Here is a 27,635-nt window from a genome sequence, read left to right as displayed (position 1 = left end):
AATTAGATATGTTCGATTCTGTTATTTCTGTTCAATTTCTTCGACATAATCGGAAAAATTCTCGTGTCCATAATTACTTTGCGTAAAATGTATTTTTCATTTAGCCAAATACAAAACAACCGGCCAGTCAAAATGTGTTTTTCAAGATAGTCGCCTGTTTAAAACGCAATATAAAGAATTATATGTTGTTGCTTCTGCGGTCCACAAGCGACATCACGTAGCTACGACTCTTTAACTCATTCTGTTGTTGAATCCTTGTTTACTCTGTTATTCACGTTCCGCTTTGCAAGGTCTGCTTTGTTGATCTGAACGACTCTGCGCTGTTGCTGCCAATATTGCGGAGTCTAAAAATTTGAGCAAATTCAAATGAATAAAACTGGTTGTGAAATGAAAAGAGGGTGAAATGGAAGGGAGGAGCGTCAACGAGGTTACAAAGTCATTGCGTGCAAATCTTCATTCAAAAACAAAAGCATTTTCAAATAAACGCAAACGAGACCTTTGGCTGCAAGGCAAAACAAAAATTATATAAACGGATGAATTTGAACACCTTTTATGATAAGCACCAACAAAAAATATGAATGGCTAGCATCCGTGCGCACAGCAAAAGCATTTTGTATAAAAGCAAGCTGATTCCAGGAGCAAATTTACTCAAAAGCTCAGATCGGCAATCCGGATTCGTGCTGCAAGGTTCATGCAGCAACTCAGAAACAGACTTTCTTTCGCATGCCCCAAGCCTTCATTATTTTCTTCCGTTTGCAGCGCTTTGAATAAATGTCTAAGCCATTCAGCCATCAAAAACTCCAAGCAACCTTTTCACTTTTCGGAGCAGAGTGCACTGCCTCCAAGCAACGAATCTGCTTCCTCCAAGCTTCCTCCTCTGCTGTCGCTGTCGCTGTAGCTGTTACTGCCGCTGCTGTCCCTGTCCCTTTCCATGTCAATTGCATCTGACATTGTGATTATTACAGCTCCTGCCGGAAACCGCTGAATAAACTCGCGCTTCAGCTCTCCAAGCGTGAGCCTCTCCTGCCAATTCATCGATGTTGCTCTTTTTGCAACATCCATCAACATCGATTCTGCATGCGTATTCTCCATGTTTGGCCTTTCCCCATTCATGATCTTCTGCCCAGCAACTTCGGCTTCATACTCACCGAATGGTATCTGTAGCGTCAAGCACTCCCACAGCATCATCCCGATCGAAAATGCCACTGATTCCTTTGTTGCTCCCATTTTCTTGTTCATCAGCAGCTCAGGAGCCTTCCATCTCAGGCACTCTTTTTTGAAATCATCTTCATCCTCAAAGGCAGATGAGGGCAGAGAGTCACTTTCATCATCATCGCTGGCAGATGTGACAACTGTTGTTGAAGAGATGGAAGAAGAATCTGAATCATCATCAGAAGAGAAGTCTGAATGCATCACAATGCAGATCACCATATGTTCTGAGAACAGCACGATATGAGGACTCAGATTGGCCAGAGAGGAAAGACCTTCTTCCCCATCCTCAAACGAGTGGAGTGCGAGATTCGCCACCCAGAACAGGATCTGAGCGCCAGTCATCTCCCTCTCCTGCAGAGTCCCAATCGCCATCTCCTTCTTCTCGTTCCTCCCGTGAAGCAGCATGAACAGCGAATCTCTTAGATCCACAATCAGCTTCTCGTAAGGGCATGAGCAGGCCATTGCATCCACCAGATTCGACATGGACGAGGTGGTTGGACACAGATCCTCTCCGCGAACAAATGTGGATTCTGTGTCTGAAGTGTCTGTAGTGGAAGTGGATGAAATGGATGGTGAAGGTGATCTCTTTCGAATCTCTTCTTCTTCAACCTTTTCCAGCATCCATTGAGGAATCTTATCAGAGTCATTTCCAAGAATATATTCAGTCGATCCACTCTCAGAGAGAAGATGCTCTGATGACTCTGAATGTCCAAGGCTTTTCTCATACACTCTCTTCTTTATCCTTTCATCGTTCTTCGTCTCTGCCTCCTTCTCTGCTCTTCGCCATTGTGCCTCTGGAGACATCTCCATTGTCACCATCTCAATAAGCTTTGGATCCTTTTTCACTGTGTCATTCACAATCTCTTCCAATTCCTCTGTCCTTCTCTTTTGCTTTCTCCATCGAACAATAAAAATTATTGATACAATAAGAACAATCAATAAAATAACTGCCATGATTATAACAATCAACAACCAATAAGATTTTCCTTCTTTGTATCCTCCTTCAACAATCCTTTCATCTCCTTTTGGATTTGGCTCAGTCTTGTTCTTCAGAATGAATGATTTTGTTGACGAGGGAGAATCAGAGTTCCCAAATAAGATTTCCACAGATATCTCAGTTTCATCACTTGCATTTTCAAATCGAGACAAAGGGATTGAAGCCCTCACTTCCTCTTCTCCAACATATCCATCATCGCTGTCTATCTGGTATTTTTCGACTTCCTGCTCGACCCCTCTCGCAAATGTGAGGCTGACCGAGATGTTGCAAGGAAGCAACAGCCTTCCAACAAACGTCAGAACAGCTTCATTTCCTGCTTTCACAAAGGTGACAGAATCCAATGAAGGAATAAAGAAGGATGACAACCGGTCAGCCACAATCCCCGAAACATTGCACCCTTCGCTCAACATCCACAATGATGAGTTCTCCTTTGTTCCATCTCCCCCTTTCAGGCTCGAAACAACCAATGCTCCGGAATCAGAACAGAAGACATTTCTTCTGGATGATGGGTATTTTTCGATCTGCGGGTTATTGTTCGCAAACTCTCCTTTCTCAATGTCTGCTTTCCCACCAGAAATCGACAATCCACCAAACGGAGAGTTTTCGATTGTTGTGTCTTTCATGAAAGCACTCGAGTTCACCAGACCCACAATCGATTCATTCCACATGCACACCCCATTCATTCCATCGTTTCTTTTCCAGCCTTCATCTTTGGCTGACGAACTTCCATCAAACACACACAAATCGAAAGAAGCATTTGAACAGCAGTTGAAAGAGGCGATTGCTCCCTTCATTGGATGAGAAGTGCAATTCACAGCTGAGCAGTTTTGCAGATGGATCGGATATCTGCTCAAAAAGCAGTCAAAAACACTTGCTGTTTTTGATTCAACACTTGATGCACATGTGATGTTGCTGAACGATGCCTGCATTATGCTGCACAATCCATCGTTTCCTTCTGTCAAATCATTCTGCCGAGAAGTGCAACACACAACGCCTCCACTGCAGAGTTTGATGTTTTCAACAAACAATTCCTTGACAATCACCTGCCCATCCAATGAATCCACCAGAATGGCATGTTGTTTGATTGTTGATTTGATGAGTTTTATCTTTTCAATCGACAAGCTCGAATGAGCTGAAACAATGACTGTTTCAGCCTCCACAGAGGAGTAAGTCAACGACGAAACAGAAACATTCGATGAAGAGGCTGTGATCATTCCTTTTCCCCATGACGAATTGTCGATTTCCACATCAATCATCGTTGCACTTGCCTGATTTGCCACAACCAATGAAGAATCTGAAACAACCGCCTTGACCTGTATCTGACTGATGTAAGTGCTTGCTGATGGACTCAGGAGAAGAATATCGCTGTGTATGTTGAGCGAGTCAAACACCACTTTTTGCACATCCAACAGCCCTGCTGAAACAACAAAAAGGGTCTGGCTGAGCACCATCGCTTCTGAACTTCCTGTGAATGTGCATGAGATGATTGAGGTGGCTCCATTCTGGATGTTGAACACAGACACATGCGACGAGGCATATTCCTCAGAAAAGAGAAAATCCATCTTCTCGAAAGATACACTCCCCATGCACTCCATTAATCCCGAATACTTCGTTTCACTTGCTGTTGTGCCTCCCAGCAGCACACGGCAGTGGCTGTTCAATGAAGAGCTCTTCACAGCCACATCTCGGAACACCACTTCTGCAGAGACTGCTGTCTCGGATTCTGCAATCACTTGACTGTAGATCGAAGGGATCACATGCAGCACCCCATACGACAGCGAACGGCATGGCGAGAACACACTTCCACATGACTTCGCATCAGCAGCGCCAGAAGCAATTCCACTCACAAATATCAGCTCGCTCTGATACATCACAACCATGGGGATGATGTCAACATCGTGTGATGGAAGTGCTGCATCCATTCCCCATATCGAGTTGTGTCTGTTGAATGGAGGCTCTCTGAAATCTAGAAGGAAGTGGCGCTCACTGATCTGAGTGGACAAGTTGTCGCACTGGATGAACATGTCGCGCCCGACAATTGCGTTGTTGCTCGAGAATGTCACATTCGAAATCACAAATGGCAGGAGCGAATGCTCTGCATCTGCCCCGTTCAGATACATCCCTCCTCCTTTCCCGACTGCTGTCTCACACAGGCTCATGCTCGAATCGTTCACCTCCAGCGAGGAACCTTTGCCCAATCCAACAAACAATGCCCCGCCACAACTGCTCGAGTCTGCGCAGCACTTCAAAAATGTCGAATTCTTAACTGTCACAGACACATCACTGTCTGAGGAATCAATCTTCGCTGTGCTTGCTGTGTTCCCTGTTTCTGTTGTCGAAAGAAATGAGCATGAATCAAACACAATGCTGTGTCCTTTCGCATCCTCGTTGCTTGGATGCTCTTGATAGAGCACTTCCACAAGCGAAACAGCTGATGCAATGTTTTCTATTTTGCAGTTCTTCAGAGCAAGATCCCCACCATTGAGAAGAACAAGATTGAATGAGATTGTGGTTGATGAAGAACTGGCGAGGGAGCATACCTCGAGAGTCAGCACAGATGTGGGAAATGGCAATGCAAACAAGGTGCCGTGCCCATTCACAAAGGCACCTGGAAGTGAGAATGCCACATCTTTCACAACCCCATCTCCAACCTCAACAATGCAATCTCTCGTTTTTGGAATGGCACCACTCACAGAAAGAACAGCTGTTTCTTCGCTGTTTGACTCAATCAGGAGGTGAACAAGATCGAATTCACCTCCCACATTTCCCGCCTCGCCAATCTCAATCCTTCTTTCTTCGCCATCTGCCACTCGTGTGATCCCATAGTCAACGCTTGTGCACTGGAACGAGCGTTTCCCACATCCAATGTGGTTCATCCCTTTTGTCGAGTTCACATAAATGACTCGGCTTCGATATCCCAGAACCAAATCAAACAGATCTTCATCCTGGGAATGAAACCAAAATGAATCAGTGCCCACCAGAGAATTGCTTCTTTCAGACTCGGCAACTGCCGCAGCGAACGAAAAGGATGACGGATCAACAATCTCAAGCAAGTCCTTGCATGTGACAAACACATCACGGCCAGTGAATGCGCTGTTCTCTTTCAGGCTCATCATCCCCAGAGCAAAGTCTCCATGGCTTTCAGGGAAATGCATCCAAAGAAAGCCTCCCTTCCCAACCCTTCTGTTTTCGCAGCTGCACTTTTGGCACACACTCGTTCCATTGATTGAAAAGCTCCCAGACTCTTCAACCGAGATCCTCATTGCTCCTCCTTCAACACTTGTTGGTGATGAAATGCTCACAAATGTGCATCCATCAAACAACAAGGGAATGGAGGCACCAGTCGAGATGATCCCCGAGCAATCTGCTTCACAAACATCTATTTCTCGAAATGTGCATGTTTTGAAAGTCAAAGACGGTGTGAGGTCACTGTTGCGAGCTGATGGGGAATTCTGAGGTTGCACAGATCCATCAACAGATAACAAGGGATTTGTGCCCAATTCTGAATTGCTCACATTGAGTGAGATGATCTCAGCATCAACAGACGGGGTGATTGCAAACACCTTTCCCGAAAAGGATAACGATGAAAGTGTGATGTCTTCCATTCTGAGTTTTCCTTCAGAAACATCAAACAGCACATACGAGATGGGAGCTGATGTTTGGTTCACAAATTGGCAGCCATTGACTGTGAGTTCGCTTGCTGTTGAATGCGAATGAATCAGCGTGTTCTGTGAATGGACAAACGATGAAGGAATCGAAAACGCAATCTTGTTCAACTTCAGCACTCCTGTTGTCGAGATCACTTTTCCTGTCTGCCCTTCAAGTGATGAGTTAACAACAAGATTGCATTCTGAGTCGCTGCCTGACTTTATTGTGTGAGAGTTCAGAACAGTCTCCGAAGACAGTGTGGTTGACAAATGGATCGTGATTGTCAACTCTCCAATACCCGCAGCTTGCTGAATGGAATAATCCAGTGTTTTGCAGGGAACATCATTTCCACAGTATATGGCATTTTCGCCTTCACTACCACTTGTGCCGATTGTTGTTGATTGAAGCCCTGTGATGAAGATGAAGAGATCCACATCGTTTTCGAAAAAGTTTCCATCAACTCCACACAGCGAGTTCTCCCGTTTTTCCGACTCGATGAAAAATGCCCATGAAAATGTCTCATTGTTCACTTTTGTCCTGAGATCCTTCAATGAAGCATAAACATCCCTTCCCACTGATCCACTGTTGTCTGCAAATTCGAGGTTGATCAGACTGAGCGACACATCTTCGGCCATGCTGGAGATGCACAGCCCACCTCCAAATCCTCCTTTTCCATTGGCTCTTTGTGCAGAACACACAGAAAATGATGTGGCATTTGTCGATTCACCAATAACAAGGCTTCCTCCCCTTTCCAGAACAACTTTCACCCCTCCTCCATTTCCTTCTTTTGCTGTGCAATTGTCAAATGCACATTCACATATTTCAAGCTCACAACCAGATTTAATGGTTGCAGAAATGCCTCCACCTTCTCCTCCGTTTCGGACAATCTTCTCCAGTGTGCAGTTCGAGACTCTCATTGAGCACGATCCACAAAGCAAAATACACGATGCATCCAGCAGCCAGAATGACGAGATGTGAGTGTTTTCGACTGTGGCCTCGCCTCCTTTCAGCATTATCATCGAGCTGGAGAATGCATTTGACTCAGAGTGTCCGCTCCCTGACGTGAGGGTGCAACCATCCACATGGAGTGACCCTGATCCTTCCAAAAGGAACACCAATGAATCTGCTGTCGATTGTGTAGCATCATGAATGATCTGAATCGAGTTTGTGCTCAAATGTCCATCCACAACTGAAAATAGTGAAGTAGATGCGAGAGCAGTTGTTATTGTCAGCTCTCCACCTGTGCTCCCAACAATTTCTATTTTCTTGTTTGCCACATTGCAGCCATGCTCTGCAATCCTCGGTGACTCAATCACCACTCTTGTGCTTTCTGCTTTTTGCGGATCAACCAACACAGGGATATAGCCCACTGTCCTGCACTTCCTTTCATTCTTTCCACAAGCCTCGTTGTCATCTCCAGTCTCGCTGTTCACATACAACGCTCCAGAATAAAAATATGGAATCCACTCACTCACATCACTTTCCCCATGCATCACTCGATTCGATCCCAATGTTTTTGATCGGCATTCAATCAACATTGACTGGTCTGCATTCTCAACCCACTCCCCCATTACTGAAACATCTTTTCCTCCATTTCTGGCTGAGTTTTCTTCAAAGAAGCAAAACATCACAACCCCTGTATAATCGCCACCCCAATCTTTATCTCCCCAAAAGCAAATGCCTCCAACTGTTAGACCAGAGCATTTTGTTAGACTGCAATCACTAATTGACACGTTGTGTCCATCTCCAATCAAAATGCCTCCTGAACTCAAAGGTATTCTATCTCCTTCTTCAGAACAATTATTCAAATAACAACATGAAATTGAAACATTTCCAGGATACCGATTCAAATACACACACCCACATTCTTTTCCATGTGAATCAGAAATGTTTGTGTTTCGCATTTGCATGTTTTTCTGATAATCACTCACTAAAAACCCTCCAACAAGAGTGGCAGCACATTTTTCACCAATTGTATTGTTGATGGTTAATGCATAAAGTGCTGGATCATTGTTGGATCTTATTGCTCCTCCATTCAAAGAAGAATTGCATTCAAAGAACATACATCTCTCAATTGTCATTGGATAGTTAATGCGATGATAAATGGCACCTCCATCATTTTCAGATTTGCAATTGAAATAAGTGTCAGAGAAAAACACAGGTTCTGTTCCATTTGTTGTAACTGTATTGACAACAGTTTTGCTGTAACTGCATTTTCGAAAAGATGTGTTGAACACTGCAAAACCTCCTGTTGAAAGCAATCCACTGACAATGCATCCATAATATGGTGTTGTCATATCCGAAAAATCACAGCTGTCAACAATCGCTTTTGTATTGGACAAAGAAACAGTTTTCACTCTTTTCTGTTGTGTGACATTGAAAAAGTGGCAATCCTCCAAAGACACAAATGAAGTGCCACAATCACCCACAAAGGGGCATGTTGTTGAAATCACATGTGAACTGATTGCACTGCATTCCAAGACAGTTTTCCCTTCATTTTGGCTCTCAAATCCTGGAGCAGAGGAGACAATCGATGGAATTGAGCATCTGCAATCGAATGAAACGAAACTCAGATTCGATGCCCAAACAAAGCCATTCGACAAGAAAAGGGTGTGCTGTGGACAAGAGTGCTTCATGCAAAAGCGGATATCGACCAACTTCGTTTTGGACTTTTCATCAACAACAAACACATGATCTTCCGAATGAACAGTCCAAAAATCAACATGAATCATCGCAGAAGAAGCATTGTAGAACAGAATGTGTGCATCAGCTATTTGTGGTTTTGTGAAAGTGGTTAAACTTTCTGATTTCTTTTCATCGCCAAAATCTTTCAAAAAACAATTGTTTATCTCGTTACAGCTAACAACGCCATAAAAACAGCAAATACAAAGCAACAATAACATAATATAAGTCAAGGAAATATATCCTTCTAAATAAAAAAACAAAATCAATTTTGTTTGCTTGATGTCGCAAATGGTTTGTTGACGAAAAATTAGTTATATATATTACACCTATTGGATCAGAAAAATAATTTTGAAGAAAAAAGTTTTTTGAAATGTTTTATTTCTCATTCCAATTTTTTGTTTAAGTTTAATCTCTTGCGTCCTTTCTTTTCTCAAAATAGATAGTTCACTTCATATTTGCTTTGAATATCGATCAAAATATTATATTTAAGCTTATTACAAGAAGGAATTACAAAAAAGTGAATCAGTTGCTCGAAAAATATACCTATTTTCTTTTATAAATTTTCTTGTTAAATGAAACTTAATGTACATTGATTTTTCACTGAAAATTTTGCTCAAAAATCACGAGAAATGACTCTTTCAAAAACGCTGAAAATTCTGCGTTATCAAACATGTTTTTGAAAATTAGCTTGTTCATCAATAAACAAAAAAATCTTTCAATCATTTCTTAATTTTTGTAAAAAATTAAACAGAAAACCTCTTTTATTAAAATTAACGGAAATGAAATCATAAAAATAATGTTCTGTTTTTGCCTTTAATGCCGCGTGTATTTTTTCAATAATTGTTAATATGTTTTTATTCAATCAAATGAATAAGAAATAATGAATGAGCATTTATCATAGGTCAAAATCATAAAAAATGAATGTTGAGTATTTTTGTGTATGAATGAGACATTTATCAAAAAATTGTTTTATTTTTAATTATTTTGTTAATTCGTGTTGTCTCTTTGATTCTCATTTTTGTTATAATTTTTGAATATGACTGTGTTAATGATAAAAGATGCAAATTTAGTATAAAAAGAGATATTTTGATATTCCTTCAATAAGCGTTTTTTCGAACACATTTTTTTATATCTTTGAGAAGTGAAAAAAATAATTAATATATTATTTCTTGATCAATTTTTTCTATGTTTAAGAAAAAATCCAAGTCATCTCAGCTAAAGCCTCATATTGATGATGACCCTGTTAAAGAAATAAAAGAATATGAAGAAACGTTGGAAAAGCCAATTAAAATTACTTCTCAAGGACTTGCTATTTCATCAGTGCGCAATTAAAATTCTTTTTTGCTTTCATACAATAACTTTCATATGATTTTATGATTCGTCATCAGAATTCTATAAAAAAAGTAAATGCAGATAAAATTATACCTCGACACGAAGTTAATGATTCTGTTTGCCTTCAAAATAAATAATATTTTTTGTTTAATGCAATTTTAAAGACTGGCGCTGCAATTGACGATTCAGGAAGAACATGCGAAATAGACGACCCAAATCGAACAAATAAACGGTTATTCATTTGCTTTTTGAAATTATTTTTTTTTGAAATTAATTTTGTAAAGACCAATGTTTGGACCAGTTAAAGCCAGTTCCCACATACGAGTAACATCATATTTTGATTATCAACCTGATATTTGTAAGGTTTTATAAATCAAAGTTTTTTTGATATTGAATGATTTTAGGATTGGTTCGAAACAGGATTTTGCATATTTGGAGACGCCTGTAAATTCATGCATACGAGAGAAGATTTTAAAACAGGATGGCAAATTGAGAAAGACTGGGAAGCACAGAAAAAATCAGAAGGTTTGATTTCATGCATGTTTATTTTGAATGAAAAGTTAATTTCAACAATATTGAACAATTTGAAAATTTAGAAGAAGCACTTCTTCACAGAATGAAAAGTGGACTTTCAGGAGAAGAGGCTGATGATGATCTTCAAGACACTGAGGAAGAACTCGATGGAATTCCATTTGCTTGCTTTATTTGTCGGAAGCGTTTTAAGAATCCGGTTGTTACCAAGTTTGAGTTTTATTAATATGCAAATATTTTCGATTTTCTCCACAATTTTTAAAAGTTGCAAGCACTATTTTTGCGAAGCCTGTGCTTTACAACACTATGCAAAAGATGGAAGATGTGCAGCATGCGGTAAGGTTGCTTCTATTTTTCTTTTTTCTTTTTTAGGATTTACAAAAATTTAAATTTTGATAAAATATTTTTACAATTTTTATTTATTTTCTACTTCATTTCATTATCAAAAGCCAACTCATGGAATATTCAACGCAGCACTTGAACTAATGACAGAAAAATCGCAGAAATGGCTTGATAAAGTTTGGAAAAAAAAGAGTAGAAAAGAAGAACCCAATGAAATTATCAAGGAAAATGAAGTTGAAGCTGGTGATTCAAATGAACAAGTGCAAGAAAAGCCAACAAAGCGGAAAAGAGGAGAAACGGATGAGGAAATTCCTTGACAGATAATTTGTTAAAAGTTGCTTTTCTCTTTAAATTCATTTCATATTTTTTTTAAAAAAAAAAAACATTTCACACTTCAAAGCAAAAAAAAGACTGATTGAAAAAAATGATTATTTACTATTATTTTTTGAGATGCCGAAGAAGTGTGCTTGTGAAAGAAAGGATCAGAATTTGCCATAAAAGAAACGAAATGTCCTGGCATTTTGCGTTCGAATCTGCTAAACAGCCATCTCCGCAAATCCAGTCATGGCAAAAACTGTATTATATTATAAATACAAACGAAAACATTAAATTTTTGGAACAAAAAATTATATAATTGAATAGAGTGTGTTTGCCATTATTAAACGAGCAATGCAGAGCGCATCGTTAGTCACAACCCTCCTTTAAATAAGCTCACTGTTCCGCCTTTGCCAGCAGATCAGCTGTCTCGTCCATAAGTTCTGCACCGATGATTGTCCAATGATCTCCAGGAATAGGCACAGCCTGAAGAGATGGAATAATCTTGCGCCACTCGCTCTCTGCCTCGTCCAGAAGCAACAAGTCCTTCACAAACTTCTTGTTCTGCTGCGGCTGGTACAATATGCATTTAGTTGTTGATCCACTGCTTCCAGCAATGATATCTGGGTGATGTGATGGAAGCAGTTCAATCTCGTTGGCAATAACTGTCCAAGTCTTCTTCAGCACTGTTTCCTCTCCTGGCCTTGTGATCACTCCAATCTTCTTCAGCTCTTCCACACACACGCTCCATCTTGCCTCGCTGCTATCCTCCTTCACTTCGCTCAACCGCTTCATCACTCGCTTTGCCACACTGTCGTTCACCTTTGCTGTTCCTTTCACTCCGGCTGCCATCAACAGCACAGCACATGTCTCTGATCTTCCTCTCGTTGTCTTCGCACCACACAGAGATGGTGATGGAGGATCCACCAGCGACAGTGTTGCCACCTCTTCGCCTTTCTCGATCAGCTGATGTGCCATTTCTTGTGCCACAAAGCCACCAAATGAGAATCCGCACAATGAATATGGGCCTTTCGGTTGCTTCTCCTTCAGCAGTGCAATGTACTGTGTGGCCATTTCCTTCACTGACTTGAATGGAGCTGCTGTTCCATAAAGTGATGGATCTTCAAATGCCACCACGCCTCTCTTCAGCATTTGTGTCATATGATTTGCAAGTCCGTTCATTGAAGATGCCACTCCACCTGCTTGGCACACAATAGCATAGACTGCTCCTGATCCCTTCGTCAGCTCCACCATCGCTTCGCTCTTCGCACCTGCGCTACTCGAAGCAGAAGACGATGAAGCAGATGATGAGGCAGAGGCAGAGGCAGAGGAAGATGAAGACTGTGAAGAGCCTTTCATCTGCTCCAGAATGTTTTCGCACACAGCCTTCACAGATGCACCCTGCACGAATGTCACAATTGGAACTGAATATCCGATCTCCTGGTCCATCCGTGCTCTCAATTCAACTGCCACCATCGAATCCAAGCCCATTTCGTTCAAAGGTCGCTCTGCCGGAATTGCTGATTCAGCCAGTCCAGTCACTGCACTCACCAGTCGTGTCAGCACCTCTCCCAGCATTGCTATTTGCTTCTCTTCGTTCTGTTCGCTCAGCACTGCTTTCCTCAGCTTCAGTGCGGCTGAATGGCTTGCCTGCGCAGAATTCGATGAAAGATATGAGAAACGAGGTGATCTCGCAGCAAATGGGTTGCGGCTGAACCACCTTTCCCAGTCAACCTGCAGCACTCCAGTCGACCACTCTGAGCAATTCCTTTCTGCTGTCTCTTCATTCTTTTCTCCTTTCTCTTTCTTTGCTGGTTCTTTGTGCAGCTTCAGATCTCTGTCAATGATGATGTGCATTGCAGTCAGCATCTGTTTGATTGTGATCATGTGGATGCCTTGTGCTTCTGTTGCTTTTGTCAGCTCCTCATTTCGCGCCATCATTCCAGCTCCACTCAACGGACCCCAATTCAAACATGTCACAGGCAGACCAGCAGATCTTCGATATTGTGCAAGACCGTTCAAGAATGAGTTTGCAGCAGCATAATTTGTCTGTCCTGGCTGTCCAAGAATAGCTGCAACAGACGAAAACAGCACAAAGTATCGCAGTGTCTGCTTGTCGGGTAGTGTTGCTTCGTGCAGATTCCATCCTCCTGCAATCTTCGGGGCACACACACGCAGGAATCGCTTGACGTCCAGCTGGTCGATGAGGCAGTCGTCGATGATGCCAGCCAGATGGAACACTCCAACAATCTTTCCAAATGACTTCCGTGCAGCATCAACTGCTGCCTTGCACTTCGCTTTGTCTGACACATCTGTCACAAACACCTCCACTCGGCATCCGTGGTGACGAAGAGAGTCCAAGCATCGGCCAATCGTGTTTGTCTTGTCTCTTTCTCTCATCTCTTCTTCACTTCGCATCTCCAGAACAGCCAGCTGTGTGGCTCCTCGCTGAGCCAGCCATCGAAGAAGAGCTTGGCCAAGGCCACCCAATCCTCCTGTCACAACGAATGCACCGTCATCCACATCCTCCTTCGCAGTCAGAGAGCGAATTGGACGCATTTCCACAGGAATAGCAGGAGCATCGTGCAATGTCAACACAATCTTTCCAATGTGCTTTGCTCCAGCCATCAGCAAGAAAGCGGACGTCACATCGCTTATTGGATATGCAATGTATGGAATTGGAGTGTAAGCTTTAGTTGCAAAGAGATCCATAACATCATGCATAACATTCGAAGAAACCTCTGTGTGCTTATCAAATAATCCGTCCATAGCAACAGTTATCAGTTTCACATTATGTGCAAATGGCTGCATTCCAATTCGCGAGTTGTTGTAAATGTCTCTTTTGCCAATCTCCACAAATCGTCCGCGTGGTGCCAACAATCTGAAGCCTTCTTCCAGCCCTTCACCAGTCAGTGAGTTCAACACCACATCTACTCCTCTTCCGTTTGTCCTCTCACGAATTCCATCCACAAATGCCAGCGTTCGAGAGCTGAACACGTTTTCAGGCTTCACGTTGAATGGAGGTTTTGTCACAACTTCTTGTTTCTTTGGCGACCCAGCTGTGGTAAACACCTCGCATCCAAAGTAGTTGCAGATGATGATCGCTGCCATACCAACACCACCAGATCCCAGATGCACCAGCACTTTTTCTCCCTTTTTGATGCGAGCTTCAGTCACCAGTCCGTAATGAGCAGTCAAAAACGGACCCAGAAGCGATGCAGCCTCTTCAAACGAGATGTTCTCTGGAATAACAGCTGTGTAGGCCTCCTTCGCAATGACATATGACGCAAAGCACGAAGATGCACAAACAACAACACGATCACCCACTTTCACGCTCTTCACATCCTTTCCAACCTTTGTCACAATACCTGAGCATTCAGCTCCCAAATAAAGTGTCTCGTCAAATTCTGCTGGATACAGCCCCATCGACTTCAGAACATCTCGGAAGTTCACTCCAACTGCATACACCTTCAGCTCCAGCTCTTCAGCTTCTGGGTTTCGTCTGTGTGTAACTGGATCGCATTTATCTGCTGAAATTGGAGGAATCTCCACAGCACGGAGAGTCTGCAGATTGCCTGGCTTGCCAATCTCCAGTCTCCATGCTAGCGGTGAATCGAAGCCAGCCATTTCTGTTGAAATTGGAATAACTGGACGTTGTGCCTTTGCAATTCGATCCACAAAGACACGATTGTGCGAGAGAGCAATATTCTGTTCGAGTGCAAGCATTGCAGGTGATGATGCTGTTCCATTGTTGGCTGTTTCTTTCTTTTCATTCGATGCTGATGAATTTTCTTCCTCTCTCAACGCTTCACTGTCTGCTGCTGCAATCGATGCAATCACATTCTGTTGAAGCGAGCCAACTGTCACCAGCTGTGCAAATGTTTTAGCTTCTTCTTCGTCCAGTTCGTCCTTTCCGGTGTTTGTGAAGTCAATCAACGTTGCACGCAATGTTGGGCATTCGCTCTGCACAACTCCTCCAAAGCCCCACATAGAGAACGCACCTGGTTGAACAAGTGCTGCTGCTTCATTGTTTCTGCACTTGATATCATGTGCTCCTGCTGTCAGAATAAACAGACGAGGAGGAGCAGTTTGAGTCATAATGGACTGCACAATCTGAAGTGCAGACAAGCATCCATCATATTGAACTTTGTGAAGTGTAGCTTCTGTTGCGCCTTCAGCTGCAAGAAGTGTCTCGTCATTCAGTAATGCTCCATGAATGATGGCTGCACAAACATTTCGTCCAGATTTCGAAGCAGCCTCTGCAATTTGTGTCAGCGCTTTTTCGTAGTCTTCTTTCTCCACCATCCTCACCCGAGCGATCTTCTTCTTTCCATCAAATCCGGATCCATTTTCACTGAAATACATTCGATACACAGCGAATCCGCTTTCGGTCAGCGCTTTTGCCAGTCGATTCACTCTTTTGTTCTGTGGAGTCTCTTCGTTGCCGCACAGCAGCACAACATAGCTTTCCTTCGCTTTCTTCTCTCCCTCTGGTACAATCTTCTCTATCTCACCATCATCTCCTTTCTCTCTTTCTTCAGCATTTCCGTCTTCATCCTCTGCTTCCTTGTGCTTAATCTCGTCCTCTGCCTTCAGCAAGCTTTCTGTCCAGATCACGTTATACATGTCGTCCTCCACATTTCGTGTGTCTTCCACGTATCTGCAGCGGAAGTGGTGGATATCAGCCACCTCCAGTCCATCTTCGTCATACACTGTGATGTCCACCAGCAGCGAGTTCTCTTGGAAGGACAGCAGACGCACCCACGCAAACACCACATCTGGCCACTGGCGCCACGAATGCAGTTTGTCCAGTGAGACTGGCAAGTAGATGCCCCGCTTGTCGGTCAGCGTGCGGTGGAACAGAAGCATTGCTCCTGCACACTGCAGCGAAGAGTCCAGCATCGTCGGGTGCAGATGCATTCCTCTTCGGTCGTTTCCTTCTGCCAGCTGAATCCTTGCCAAGCATTCTGTGTCTGACAGATACACATTTGTCACTCCCTTGAACCGATCTCGCAGCTGCAGTCCTCTCTCAAACAGCTCGTCGTAATACTCTGCTCTTGTCAGCTCGTTCGGGCATCGCTCTTTCAGCTTCTTCAGATCAACTTTCTTCTGCAGCTGGGCCTGTTTTGGCGCAGAATACCAGCCGTCTTCTCTCAAAAAGTGTGTTGTCATCGATGCGTGATGTGTCCACTGCACCTTCGAGCTGTCTTCTCCACTGGCACCTGATTTATCAGAAGATGATGCTGAGGCAGATGCAGAGGCAGAAGAAGATTTGATTTCGTCTTCTGCAACTGGTGCACGTGAATAGATGTCGATTGTTCCAACAGCCTCGCTCGATGTGGTTGGCACTGGAACCAGATGGATCTGGTAGTGTCGTGGATCTTCCACGTTCAAAAACTGCGGCTTGTCGAATCGGATGTCTGTGATCGTGTGTGGTCCGTCTCCATTGAGAAGTGCTGACAGTCCAAGACCCATCTCGATGTATGTCACACCAGGCACAAGCACTGCCCCAATCACATAATGGTCGTAGATGAAGCGACGTGCAGACTCGTCCTTCTTCAGCGGAGTCTCCCAGATGTGGATGCCTCCTGCATATTCTGTGTGGAAGCGGAGAAGTGGATGTGTTGTGGGTGTTCCGTTCAGAATGGAGAGTGAGTCCATTCCCTGCATCTTGGCCAGCTCTGCTGAATTCGATCGTCCGCTGACCATCTTTCCTGTGATTGGTGACATCCTCGCACTGATTGAGTGGCTGATGATCGAGTCGTTCAGCCAATAGCTCGCGTGATCCCATGCATATGTTGGTGCTCGGACAAACACTCCATCGTATCCACCCACCTGGCTCCACTTCGGCTTCATTCCTCCACAGAACAAATGTCCCAATGCTGACAGCATCGACAGACTTTCATTCTCTCCTTTGCGCAATGATCCCACAAGCTGAATCGATGATGGTGCTGATGAAGCCACAGCAGCAACACGCTTAATATAGCCCAGTAGCGATGTGTGTGGGCCAAGCTCGATGAATGTGTTGATGTGAAGTGGTGACTTGATCATATACTCAATTGCTTTTGAGAATTTGACTTGGGATCTGATTTGTTTTCCCCAATATTCTCCTGTCAGCTCTTCTCCATCAATCTCTTCCCCACTCACTGTCGACACAAACGCAATCTTCCCATGTGTGTTCTTCACAACCCCCAGTCGCTTCTCCAGCTCTTCTCGCGCTGAGTCCATGTACCACGTGTGGAACGCCGACGACACATCCAGTTTCCGGCAGAACACTCCTGTCTTCTCCAGCTCCCCAAGCACTTTGTCCATCGCTCCTGCTTCTCCCGACAGCGTCACCGATGTTGGGCTGTTCCACGCCCCAATCGTCACCGAGCTCTCTTTCACTCCACACTTCTCCAGCACTTTCATCACCTCCTCCACTGACATCTCCACTGCCGCCATCGCCCCGCCTTCCTTCGCTCGGCTCATGCACTCCCCACGGATCACCACCAGACGCACCGCCTCCTCCATGCTCATCGCTCCACACACCACACTCGCTGCAATCTCCCCAATCGAGTGCCCCACCACTGCCGACGCCTCCACACCCCACGACTTCACCAGCTCCGCCAGCGCCACCTCCACTGCAAATATGCATGGTTGAGACACTGCTGTTGATTTCATGTGTGATTCCTTCTCATCTTCATTCATCAGCTCCTCCATGATGGAGAACTCAAATACTTTCCTCTTTGGATCTTCTGCTTTCAATGAAGCAAACACACGTTGTGCCAGTGCATCAATCTGTGCAATTGTCCTCTTCACCACTGGGTCGCTCTCAATCAATCTCTTTCCCATCGAAAGCCAATGAGATCCCTGTCCAGTGAAGACAAATCCCACACGTCTCTGAACTGTTGAAACGGGAAGCGTTCCAGTCACGGTGGCTGTCTTTGCTGGCTCTCCCTTCGCTCTTTCTGGTGCAGGTGCCTGTCGTGCAAAGCGGTCGAGCTCTTCTGCCAGCTCTTCGAGTGATGATGCACAGAAGCATCCACGATGCGACAGATGCTGTCTTCTGAAGGCAGCTGTGTAGCACAAATCAGCAGCCTGGAGATCAGCAGGTGCATCAAAGAATTCAATCCGCTTTTCTCCTTCTTTCTTTGCCTGGCTCTTCTTCATCTTCCTCAAAGATGCTGATGACAAGATGTAGTCGCGATACTTCCCAGCCAGGTTCTGCAATGCGCTGTCTGAGCGTGCTGACAGAGGAAGCATAAAGTGTGTCCGTTTCGACTGCTTTCCGCTGTGTCTTTTTGGCTCCCACGACGAAAGTGGACTCTGCACCACAATGTGTGCATTCGTCCCACCAAATCCAAATGAAGACAAACCTGCATACAAAGTGCCTTTGTCTTCTCCTGCAGCGCTTTCTTCTTCCTCGTTGCTCTTCTCACTCGATTCAGGCACATCGTATTGCGGAAGAGGAAGATGCTGCTTCTTCAGCTGCTTCAGATACTCCTGCGAGTAGAGTGTGCTGCACTCCACTGGCACATGCAGACATGGATACTCCTTCCACGCAATCATCTCGTTCGGCTCCTTCACATGCAGATTCGGTGTCAGCTTCCTCTTCCACAGCGTCAGACTCGTTTTGATCAGCGACGCCACACCAGCAGCTGACTCTGAATGGCCAATCCTTGACTTCACTGATCCCAAATGCAGTGGAGCTGTCTCTGCGTCTCTGCCCTTCTGGCACAGCACAGCACACAGTGACTGCACCTCCACTGGATCGCCGAGCTTCGTACCTGTTCCGTGTGTCTCGATGAACGACACCTCCGACGGATCGATTCCTGCCTTCGCATACACACCCTTCAGCAGCGCTTGCTGTGCAAGTCCGTTCGGTGCAGTGAGTCCATTGCTTCTTCCGTCCTGGTTCAGCAGCGATGCCAGGATCGTCGAATAGATGCGGTCGCCATCACGCAGAGCCTGTGCTAAAGGCTTCAGGATCACCACACCGCACCCCTCAGCACGCACAAACCCATCGGCAGAGGAGTCGAATGTCTTGCACTTTCCTTCTGGCGACAGAGCACTTGTCTTCGTCAGGGCAATGGCTCCGTGTGGCAGCAGCACTGAGTTCACACCACTCACAATGGCCAGATTGCACTCGTCCTGCTTGATGCAGTTTGCGCCCAGATGCAGCGCAGACAGCGAAGACGAGCACGCGCTGTCACACGCCACTGACGGCCCGCGCAGATCGAGCAGATACGACAGCCTGTTGGCTGCCATGCACAGTGCCCCACCTGTCGAAGAGTACGGGTTCACATCATTGATGCTCCCGTTCTGCATCATTCCGTAGTCTGAGTACGAGATGCCCACAAACACCCCCGTGTCGCTCCCGCTCAGCGACTCTGGCACAATTCCTGCATCTTCCAGCGCCTCCCAGCTGCACTCCAGCACCAGACGCTGTTGCGGATCCATCCGCTCTGCCTCCCTCGGAGAGATCCCAAAGAAGTGTGGATCGAACTTGTCCATCTCATCGTATGACCCAACACACGGAGACACCATCTTTCCAGGCGCCTGCGTGTCGTTGTCCTTCGCCAAGTATGTCTCAATGTCCCATCTGTCTGGTCGCACTGCAATCACACCATCCTTCTTCGTCTGAAGGAACGACCAGAACTCAGCCAGCGAGTGGCACGAGCCTGGATATCTGCAGCTCATTCCCACAATTGCCAGAGACGAGTCGAGTGGAGATGACTTGCCAAGTGATGCTTCCTTCTTCAAAATTGATGATGATGAACCAGATGACGATGATGAAGCAGAGGCAGATGATTGAGCCAGCTCTTCATCAGAAGCTGCAAAGTGTGATGCGATCTGTGTGACTGTGCTGTATGAATACAAAAGTGTGGGTGAAATAGTCACACCCAGATATGATGACAGTGCCCGTGTCAGCGACATCACTCCCATGCTGTCCAGGCCATACTGCATCAACGGCTCTTCAGGCGAGATCTCCTCTGCTTTCATTCCCAGATGTTCGCTCACTGCATCCAGCAGCCACTCTTTGATCTCCTCAAAGCTTCGTGCAATGCCTCCTGCTGCTCCTGAGGCAGACGTTGAACTCGAAGCAGATGCAGAAGATGCTGAGGCTGATGCATCGGATGCTCCTGCTTGCTCGTATGCATCCAGCAGGCTGGCTGTTGATGATATTGGACGTGGCTTCACTTCATCGTATCTTCTTGTTGCTGGGTGCAGCTCCAACCATTTCTGCCAGTCCAGCCGATACACCTGCTGCTGCCCATTTGCTGGAGGGAACTGAAGTGTGTGTGATAGAATTCTGACTGCTGTGTCGATCGGTGTGGATCCAAGGCCGATGTCTTTCATCGCATTCAGCGTGGCTGATGACTGTGTTGTGATCATTCCTGCATCGCCAATCACACCCCAGTTCAGACACGTGGATGGCTGTCCAATTGATCGTCTGTATTGTGTCAGGGCATCCAGAAACGCATTGGCCGATGCATATGCAGCCTCGCCGTGTGTGGGGACAACAGCAGAGATCGACGACCACACCACAAAGTGCTTCAGCACAGAAGGCGACAGACGCGCAGATTCCAACGCAATCTCGTGCAGCGCCCATCCTCCTTCCACCTTCGGCCGCATCACTTTTGTCATCTCCTCCTCGTTGAACTGCACAATCAGCTTCTGCGATAACAGCCCTGCACAGTGCATCACCCCGCGGATGCGCAGTTTGGGACCAATGGATGGCACCTCCATCAGCTTCTTCCGCAGCGTCTGTGCATCTCCCACGTCGCATGCAATCGCGTCGAACTTGCACCGGCTGAAGGCCGACTTCAGCGTCGCAACGGCTGTGCCTGCTGGCGACGACGGCGGAGGAATCGCAACATCCACCAGAACAATCGCTGTCGCACCAGACGATGCCAGAAACGCTGCCACTCTTCGCCCAAACCCGCCAAATCCACCTGTGATCACATATGCTCCACTGCTCTCTCCTTTCCTTGCTCCATGCTGTTTCTGCTCTTCTGCCTCAAAGTTGTTCTCCTCATTCTCCAGCTCGCTCCCAAACACTGCTCCCTTTCGGAGTCTTGCCACCAGCCTGCTGCCTTCGCGGATGGCCACTCGATCTTCGCTCTGCTCGGCAGCTGAGTGGAGTTCAGCATATAACACAGCCACATCCTCAGCTGATGCCTCGGGTGCAGCACTCACATCCACCACACTGCAGTGAGAGTCTGGATACTCCACTCCAATGCTCCCTGCATATCCCCACAGAGGCGCCTCAGAAAGTGTGTTTGGCACATCCTTCGCGTCTTCTGTCTTCTCCTTCTGCAGATCAGCCAAGCGTGTCAAGTGGCTGCATCCAGCTGTGCTCGACAGGGCATTTCCTGTGCGTTCCACAGGTGCCACACCCGCTGTCAGCACAAACAGACGAGGAACACTCGAAAAGTGTGCAATCCACGACGACACAAACGTGTGGAAGGTGGCTGCCACGGCTGATGTGGGTGCTTTCAACTCACTCGAATCAGACGACACTCCGTCGAGTGCCCAGCCATACACCACAGAGAATGCTCCTTCGCTTTCACTTCCTCCGATGAAGTGTGTGCCCATCATCTCAAACAGCGTCGGCAACCGAGATGGATCCGACGGGGTCTGCAGAAACAGAAACTGGTCTGGGCATTCCACAACAGAAGAAGAAGAGGATGATGCTGAAGCTGAAGTTGATCTTCCTTTCGGCTTCAATCCAGACAGATAGCTTCTCACAACTTCATTTGTTTGTGGTGTCAGAATTTCGATCTTTGCCTGTTTCTTTTCCTGTTTGCCTTTCTCGTTTGATTTGCTGAATGAGTGATGCGCAGTGGCTGGTGGGAGAACAAACACCACTCTGTCTCCTTTTCTGGCAAACAGTTCAACCAAATACTTCATTGGCTCGGTCATCTCCTTCTGCGGCAGCAGCACAACAAAGTTCTTGTCCTTCTTTGATCCTGTTCTTGTGGCTGGCAATGAAGAAGGTACAAAATGCTCTTCATATGAGGCATCTTCAGCCAGTGGATCAACCGCACTTGCTGTTTTTGAGAGGAGTGCAGCTGCTCTGAAGGGTTCTGATGAGACTGTGTCCACCCAGCATCGCTCGTGGTTCCATGGAGTGAGTGGAAGTGGATGAGATGCAATAAATGGTGTCTCATAGAATGGCTTGCGCACAATGCCAAAGATTGCACTGACAGCCTGTGGAAGCAGGATTCCTGCTGTGTAAAGATGGCATATGGTTGTGGAGATGGCAACTGATGAATCTTCATTTCGAATAAGAGTGGGAATAATTGTGGCTGACGCCGAAGCAGATGATGTGGCAGCTGCTTCAACACAACTTGCAATGTTTCGTGTGAGTGCTGGATGAGGTCCGATCTCAATGAAAGTGCGAATTTTCAAATTTTCTTCCATTGTTTCGATAGCTTTGCAGAATTTGACTTGGGATCTGATTTGTTTTCCCCAATATTCTCCTGTCAGCTCTTCTCCATCAATCTCTTCCCCACTCACTGTCGACACAAACGCAATCTTCCCATGTGTGTTCTTCACAACCCCCAGTCGCTTCTCCAGCTCTTCTCGCGCTGAGTCCATGTACCACGTGTGGAACGCCGACGACACATCCAGTTTCCGGCAGAACACTCCTGTCTTCTCCAGCTCCCCAAGCACTTTGTCCATCGCTCCTGCTTCTCCCGACAGCGTCACCGATGTTGGGCTGTTCCACGCCCCAATCGTCACCGAGCTCTCTTTCACTCCACACTTCTCCAGCACTTTCATCACCTCCTCCACTGACATCTCCACTGCCGCCATCGCCCCGCCTTCCTTCGCTCGGCTCATGCACTCCCCACGGATCACCACCAGACGCACCGCCTCCTCCATGCTCATCGCTCCACACACCACACTCGCTGCAATCTCCCCAATCGAGTGCCCCACCACTGCCGACGCCTCCACACCCCACGACTTCACCAGCTCCGCCAGCGCCACCTCCACTGCAAATATGCATGGTTGAGACACTGCTGTAGATGCACTCAGTCGGCTGTTCTCTTTGTCTAACATCATCTCTTTCAAAATGTCCAATTTAGGATTGATTTCCAGAATCATTTTCTGTATCTTTGTCATCGTGTCTTTGAACGGTCCTTCCACTTTCATCAGCTCCTGGCACATGTGTGGATATGCTGTTCCTTGTCCCACAAACACAAACCCAACTTTTGTGCCTGCGCCCACATTTCTTGCTGCTCTGCCTGTTGCTCCGCCCACTTTTGGTGGCTTGTCGCTGAGTAGTGCATCGATCGAGCCGACAAGCTCTTCCACATTCCGTCCAGTGACAGCTGCACGCTCTGGATGGTGATTGCGGTTGAAGAACAGCGGAGAGACAAGCGATGGGAGAGAATATGTGTAGCTGTTCTGTTCCATTTCCTTCAGGTACTTTTTGAAGGCAAACAGAAGCAGCTTCAGCGATGGTTGTGTCTTTGCAGACAGAGGAAGCACAACAGGAAGTGAGTTCTCATTCTCGTTTCCACTTGGAGATGAGGATGATTCAGGTGGTGGTGACATGCTGGCACCAACTGCATCCTTCTTCTGCATAATTGGCTCAGTCTCTGAATCATCTTTTGTTTTTGGTGCTTCTTGCAGTACAGCATGGGCATTGGTGCCTCCAAAGCCAAAGGACGAGACTGCTGCCAATCGAACCATTCCAACAGAAAGCTCTGGCCATTCCTGTGTCTTTCTCACGATTTGTATTTTGAGCTGCTCTTCGTCAATGGCGTTGTTGCATTCTCTGAAGAGGGCAACACCAGGAATCACTTTTGTGTAGATAGACAGCGCTGTCTTGATCAGCCCAGCCATTCCAGCAGCAATTTCAGAGTGGCCAATGTTCGACTTCACTGCAGTTACAAGCAGCGGATTCTTAGCATTTCTGTTCGGTGGGCAATAAACGTGTGAGATTGCTTTGGCTTCGATGGGGTCACCGAGTGCTGTGCCTGTCCCGTGTGCCTCTATCACCTGCACTGCTGCGCCGTCCACCAACGCCCCTGCCACTGCTGCTCTCAGACACTCTTCCTGCGCCTTCGGGTTGGGTGCAGTCAGCCCGTTCGATTTGCCGTCCTGGTTGACTGCTGTCGAGCGCACACACGCGTAGATGCGGTCGCCGTCCCGCAGCGCAGCAGACAGCGGCTTCAGCACAACACACCCGCACCCTTCGCTCCGCACATAGCCATTCGCAGAGGCATCAAATGCTTTGCAGTGGCCGTCTGGTGAGAGAAATCCGACCTGTGAGAGATTCACAGACACCAGCGGAGATAAGATCACATTCACGCCTGCTGTCAGTGCAGAGGTGCATGTTCCGTTTCTGATGGCTGTGCAGGCAGCATCCAACGCAACAAGAGATGATGAGCACGCAGTGTCCATCGAAACAGAAGGTCCGTGAATATCAAGCAAATACGACAGTCTGTTAGATACAATTGCAGGTGATGATCCAGTTGCGGTGAAGGGACTTGACTTCGACAAGGAAGATGGGTTGTGCTGCATGGAAGTGTAATCGCTTGATCCACCAACGCCCACAAACACGCCCATCATCGATCCTTGCACCTCGTTTAGTGGCATTCCTGCATCTTCGATTGCTTCCACAGCCACTTCCAGCACAAGACGCTGTTGTGGATCCATCGCTGCTGCCTCTTCTGCTGTGAGGCCAAAGAAGCGCCTGTCAAACTGGTCGATGCCGTCGATGAAGCCGCCCATTCGTGTGTTCATCTTGCCAGGTGTGGATGGAGCAGGTGAATAGAATGCATCAGCATCCCAACGAGAGGAAGGCACACGGGTGATGGAATCTACTCCGTTGCAGATGTTGTTCCAGAACTCTTGTGTCGAGTGGGCACCAGGGAAACGGCAGCTCATACCGACAATCGCAATAGACTCACCGCTGCTGACTGTGGTTGCTGTGTCTGAAGAAGAGTCAGCTGAAGGAAACAGAACAGAAGAAGGAGATGTGATAGAGGCATCAGATGAAGCTGATGCTGATGCTGAAGCAGAAGCCGAAGCTGATTCTGCTGCTTCGTTCGCTTTGCGTTTGAGTCCATCGAAGTTGAACATGTCTTTCTGGTCCATCGGCACAGGATTCATATCTGCCCTCAGCTCTTCTGCTCTGTCTGCATCTTGGCCGAGGCGCTGATAGCGAGGGGCATTTGTGGCGATAGACAGCTCAGCCAGATAGTGCGACAGTGTGGCGATGGTTGGATGCTCATACAGCACAGAATTAGCAAGCTTGGCGTTGATGTGGTCTTCGATTTCTCCGATCAGCACGAGTCCTTCGCTGGATGAGATGCCGAAGGAGGAGAATGTGTCGTTGGGGTCGACAAGAGAAGGCTCTGTGACTGTTCGCTCTGCAATGCGCTTGCACAGGAAATCGCGGTACTCCAACTCCAGTGCGGTGGCTGTGGAGAGGATGGGCTGCTTCATGCTGGGCGACATTGTGGGAGAAGGCATCAGGATCGGAGAAGGTGTGGAGATGACTGGCTGCTGCTGTTGCTTCTTCTTCTTCTCTTTGGGATCAACTGGCGATGGGCCCAATGGCTGCCCTTCTGTCCAGCTGAAGTGCACATCAAGCTCGTTCTTGAGAAATGCTTCTTTCGTGGCACGCCGCTGGATTTTGCCAGATGTTGTCTTCAGAATCGTTCTTTCTTTGATTAAAACAACACACGAAAGCGCCACTTCGCATTGTGCAGAGACAATATCAACAATGCGATGCACAATGTCCTTTCCTTCTTCTGCCTCCACGTCTGTCTTCGTCTCTGCAACGTAGATGATCTTCTCTGCTTCAACACCATCCAGCGCAAAAGCAGCAGAGCAACCGCCTCGAATCTCATCGACATGCATCTCCACTGCTGTCTCTATGTCTTGTGGATAGATGTTCTTTCCTCCAATGATCATCATATCCTTCAATCTTCCGCAAATAAACAGCTCGCCGCAGTTCAAAAAGCCCAAATCGCCTGTTCGCAAGAAGGGACCCTCGCCTGATGCCAGAAACGCCCTGAACGCCTCGCGCGTAGCGTCTTCTCGTCCCCAGTAGCCAAGCGCAGTGGCTTCTCCAGTGACCCAAATTTCTCCGACGATTCCTGGTTTCTGAGCAACAAAAGGCGGCTTCGTCGACACGATTCGCACGCAAACGCCGCGCACAATTCTTCCAGCAGTCATCAAGTATTTGATGGACTTTGCCTTTGACCCGTCGGGCTCTGTCTCCTTCGGGTAGTAGTACATCACAGCCTCGTCCTGTGCGAGTGAGTCCATGTCCAGCATCAACATCCGTGGGATCGTCCCGCGTGTGTGCGACGTGACCATCAGCGTCGCTTCAGCCAAGCCGTAGCATGGCGTGAAGATATTCCGCCTGGCACCCGCAGGCCCAAAAAACGAAAAGAAGTTCTCCACAACTTTCGGGTGAATTGGCTCTGAGCCGCAGTAAGCCATCTCCCAGCACGACAAGTCAAGTTGGTCTCTCTGCTCTTCCGTCGTCTTCCGAATCGCCAGCTCAAATCCAAAATTCGGCCCTCCAGCAACGGCACAGCGGTAGTCTGATACCGCTTTCAGCCAGCGCGACGGTTTTTTCAAGAAATCTGTAGGGGCCATAATTATTGTGGGGCATCCAATCCATATAGGTCCAAATACGTGACCAATAAGACCCATATCGTGATACAATGGAAGCCAGCAAAGCACAGTAAATGAAGGATGATAGTGAAACCCTTCTGTAATTATTTTAACGTTTGCAATTAAATTTCCATGAGACACCATGACACCCTTTGGAATACCGGTTGAACCAGAAGTGTATTGAAGAAAACAAATTGTATCTTTGTTAACGCGAGGATTAATCCAGTTAGAAGATTGATCGCTTTCAATTTCATCCGTAACAACCCACAAGATTTCGATATCATTAAATTCAGGAACGGAAGCAATCACTGGTTTCAGCATTCCCATCATAAATTTAGTTGTACATACAACCGGACTTTTTGCATCTTCGATAATTGCTCGAAAACGAGCCATTGTTCTCTTAAGACGACTAGGATCTGGAGGGTAACATGGAACAGCAATGCAACCCGCAAACATAACTCCAAAGAAGGCTGAAAGCAGAAATTAAAAAAACGTTAATCATCAAAAACGAATTTATTAGAAAAAGAGAAATTGATAACAAATAAATATTGAATAAGTAAATGAAAATTCTATATTAATATGTTTAAACCCTCAATAAATTCCAATCCTTCCAAAGGATACAGCATAAGGCAGCATCTATTTGAGCATCCTTTTGATTGAAGGACAGAAGCAATAGCTTGCGCTCGAGTTTTCAGTTCAGCATAAGTCATTTGTCTTCCCATTGTCTCTCCATTTACTAGATACGAAAATGCAATTTTATTTGGTGAAATTGCCGTTCTAACAAGAAGTGCATCAACAAAGCTCTGAGATTTCAAGATCTCGGGCTCTGCAATAAAGTACTAATTTATAGAGGTAATTTTATTTGAAGCATGTTATTTGAGTATAAATACAAGTTATCGATAACATACGAGTCTGGGTTCTTGCATTGTTTGAGAATTTGATGCAC

General features: G+C 46.3%; 3 protein-coding genes across 3 annotated transcripts; 1 reads left to right on the top strand and 2 right to left on the bottom strand.

The window, feature by feature from the left end:
- Window positions 1–270: 270 nt before the first annotated feature.
- On the bottom strand, window positions 271–7,733 carry MONOS_17812 (uncharacterized protein; the record flags this gene model as incomplete). The annotated part of the gene is made up of 2 exons (XM_067870769.1): window positions 271–7,646; window positions 7,718–7,733. The coding sequence occupies 2 exons, from the start codon at window positions 7,731–7,733 to the stop codon at window positions 814–816; spliced, it is 6,849 nt and encodes a 2,282-aa protein (XP_067724759.1). The 3' UTR covers window positions 271–813.
- Window positions 7,734–9,712: 1,979 nt separating this feature from the next.
- MONOS_12931 (putative RING finger protein 113A) lies at window positions 9,713–11,064 on the top strand (the record flags this gene model as incomplete). Its single annotated transcript, XM_067865594.1, has 8 exons — window positions 9,713–9,862; window positions 9,931–9,990; window positions 10,039–10,106; window positions 10,159–10,237; window positions 10,279–10,399; window positions 10,471–10,615; window positions 10,671–10,746; window positions 10,855–11,064. The coding sequence occupies exons 1-8, from the start codon at window positions 9,728–9,730 to the stop codon at window positions 11,062–11,064; spliced, it is 894 nt and encodes a 297-aa protein (XP_067724758.1). The 5' UTR covers window positions 9,713–9,727.
- A 95-nt stretch (window positions 11,065–11,159) lies between these two features.
- MONOS_12930 (putative polyketide synthase) lies at window positions 11,160–27,615 on the bottom strand (the record flags this gene model as incomplete). Its single annotated transcript, XM_067865593.1, has 5 exons — window positions 11,160–16,305; window positions 17,824–22,505; window positions 23,067–27,159; window positions 27,279–27,528; window positions 27,598–27,615. The coding sequence occupies 5 exons, from the start codon at window positions 27,613–27,615 to the stop codon at window positions 11,459–11,461; spliced, it is 13,890 nt and encodes a 4,629-aa protein (XP_067724757.1). The 3' UTR covers window positions 11,160–11,458.
- Between the last annotated feature and the right edge of the window lie 20 nt (window positions 27,616–27,635).

This window comes from Monocercomonoides exilis (genome assembly GCF_001643675.1).
Source record: "Monocercomonoides exilis strain PA203 chromosome Unknown scaffold32-1190040, whole genome shotgun sequence".
NCBI lineage: Eukaryota > Preaxostyla > Oxymonadida > Polymastigidae > Monocercomonoides > Monocercomonoides exilis.
This window is presented reverse-complemented; position numbering and strand designations above follow the sequence as displayed.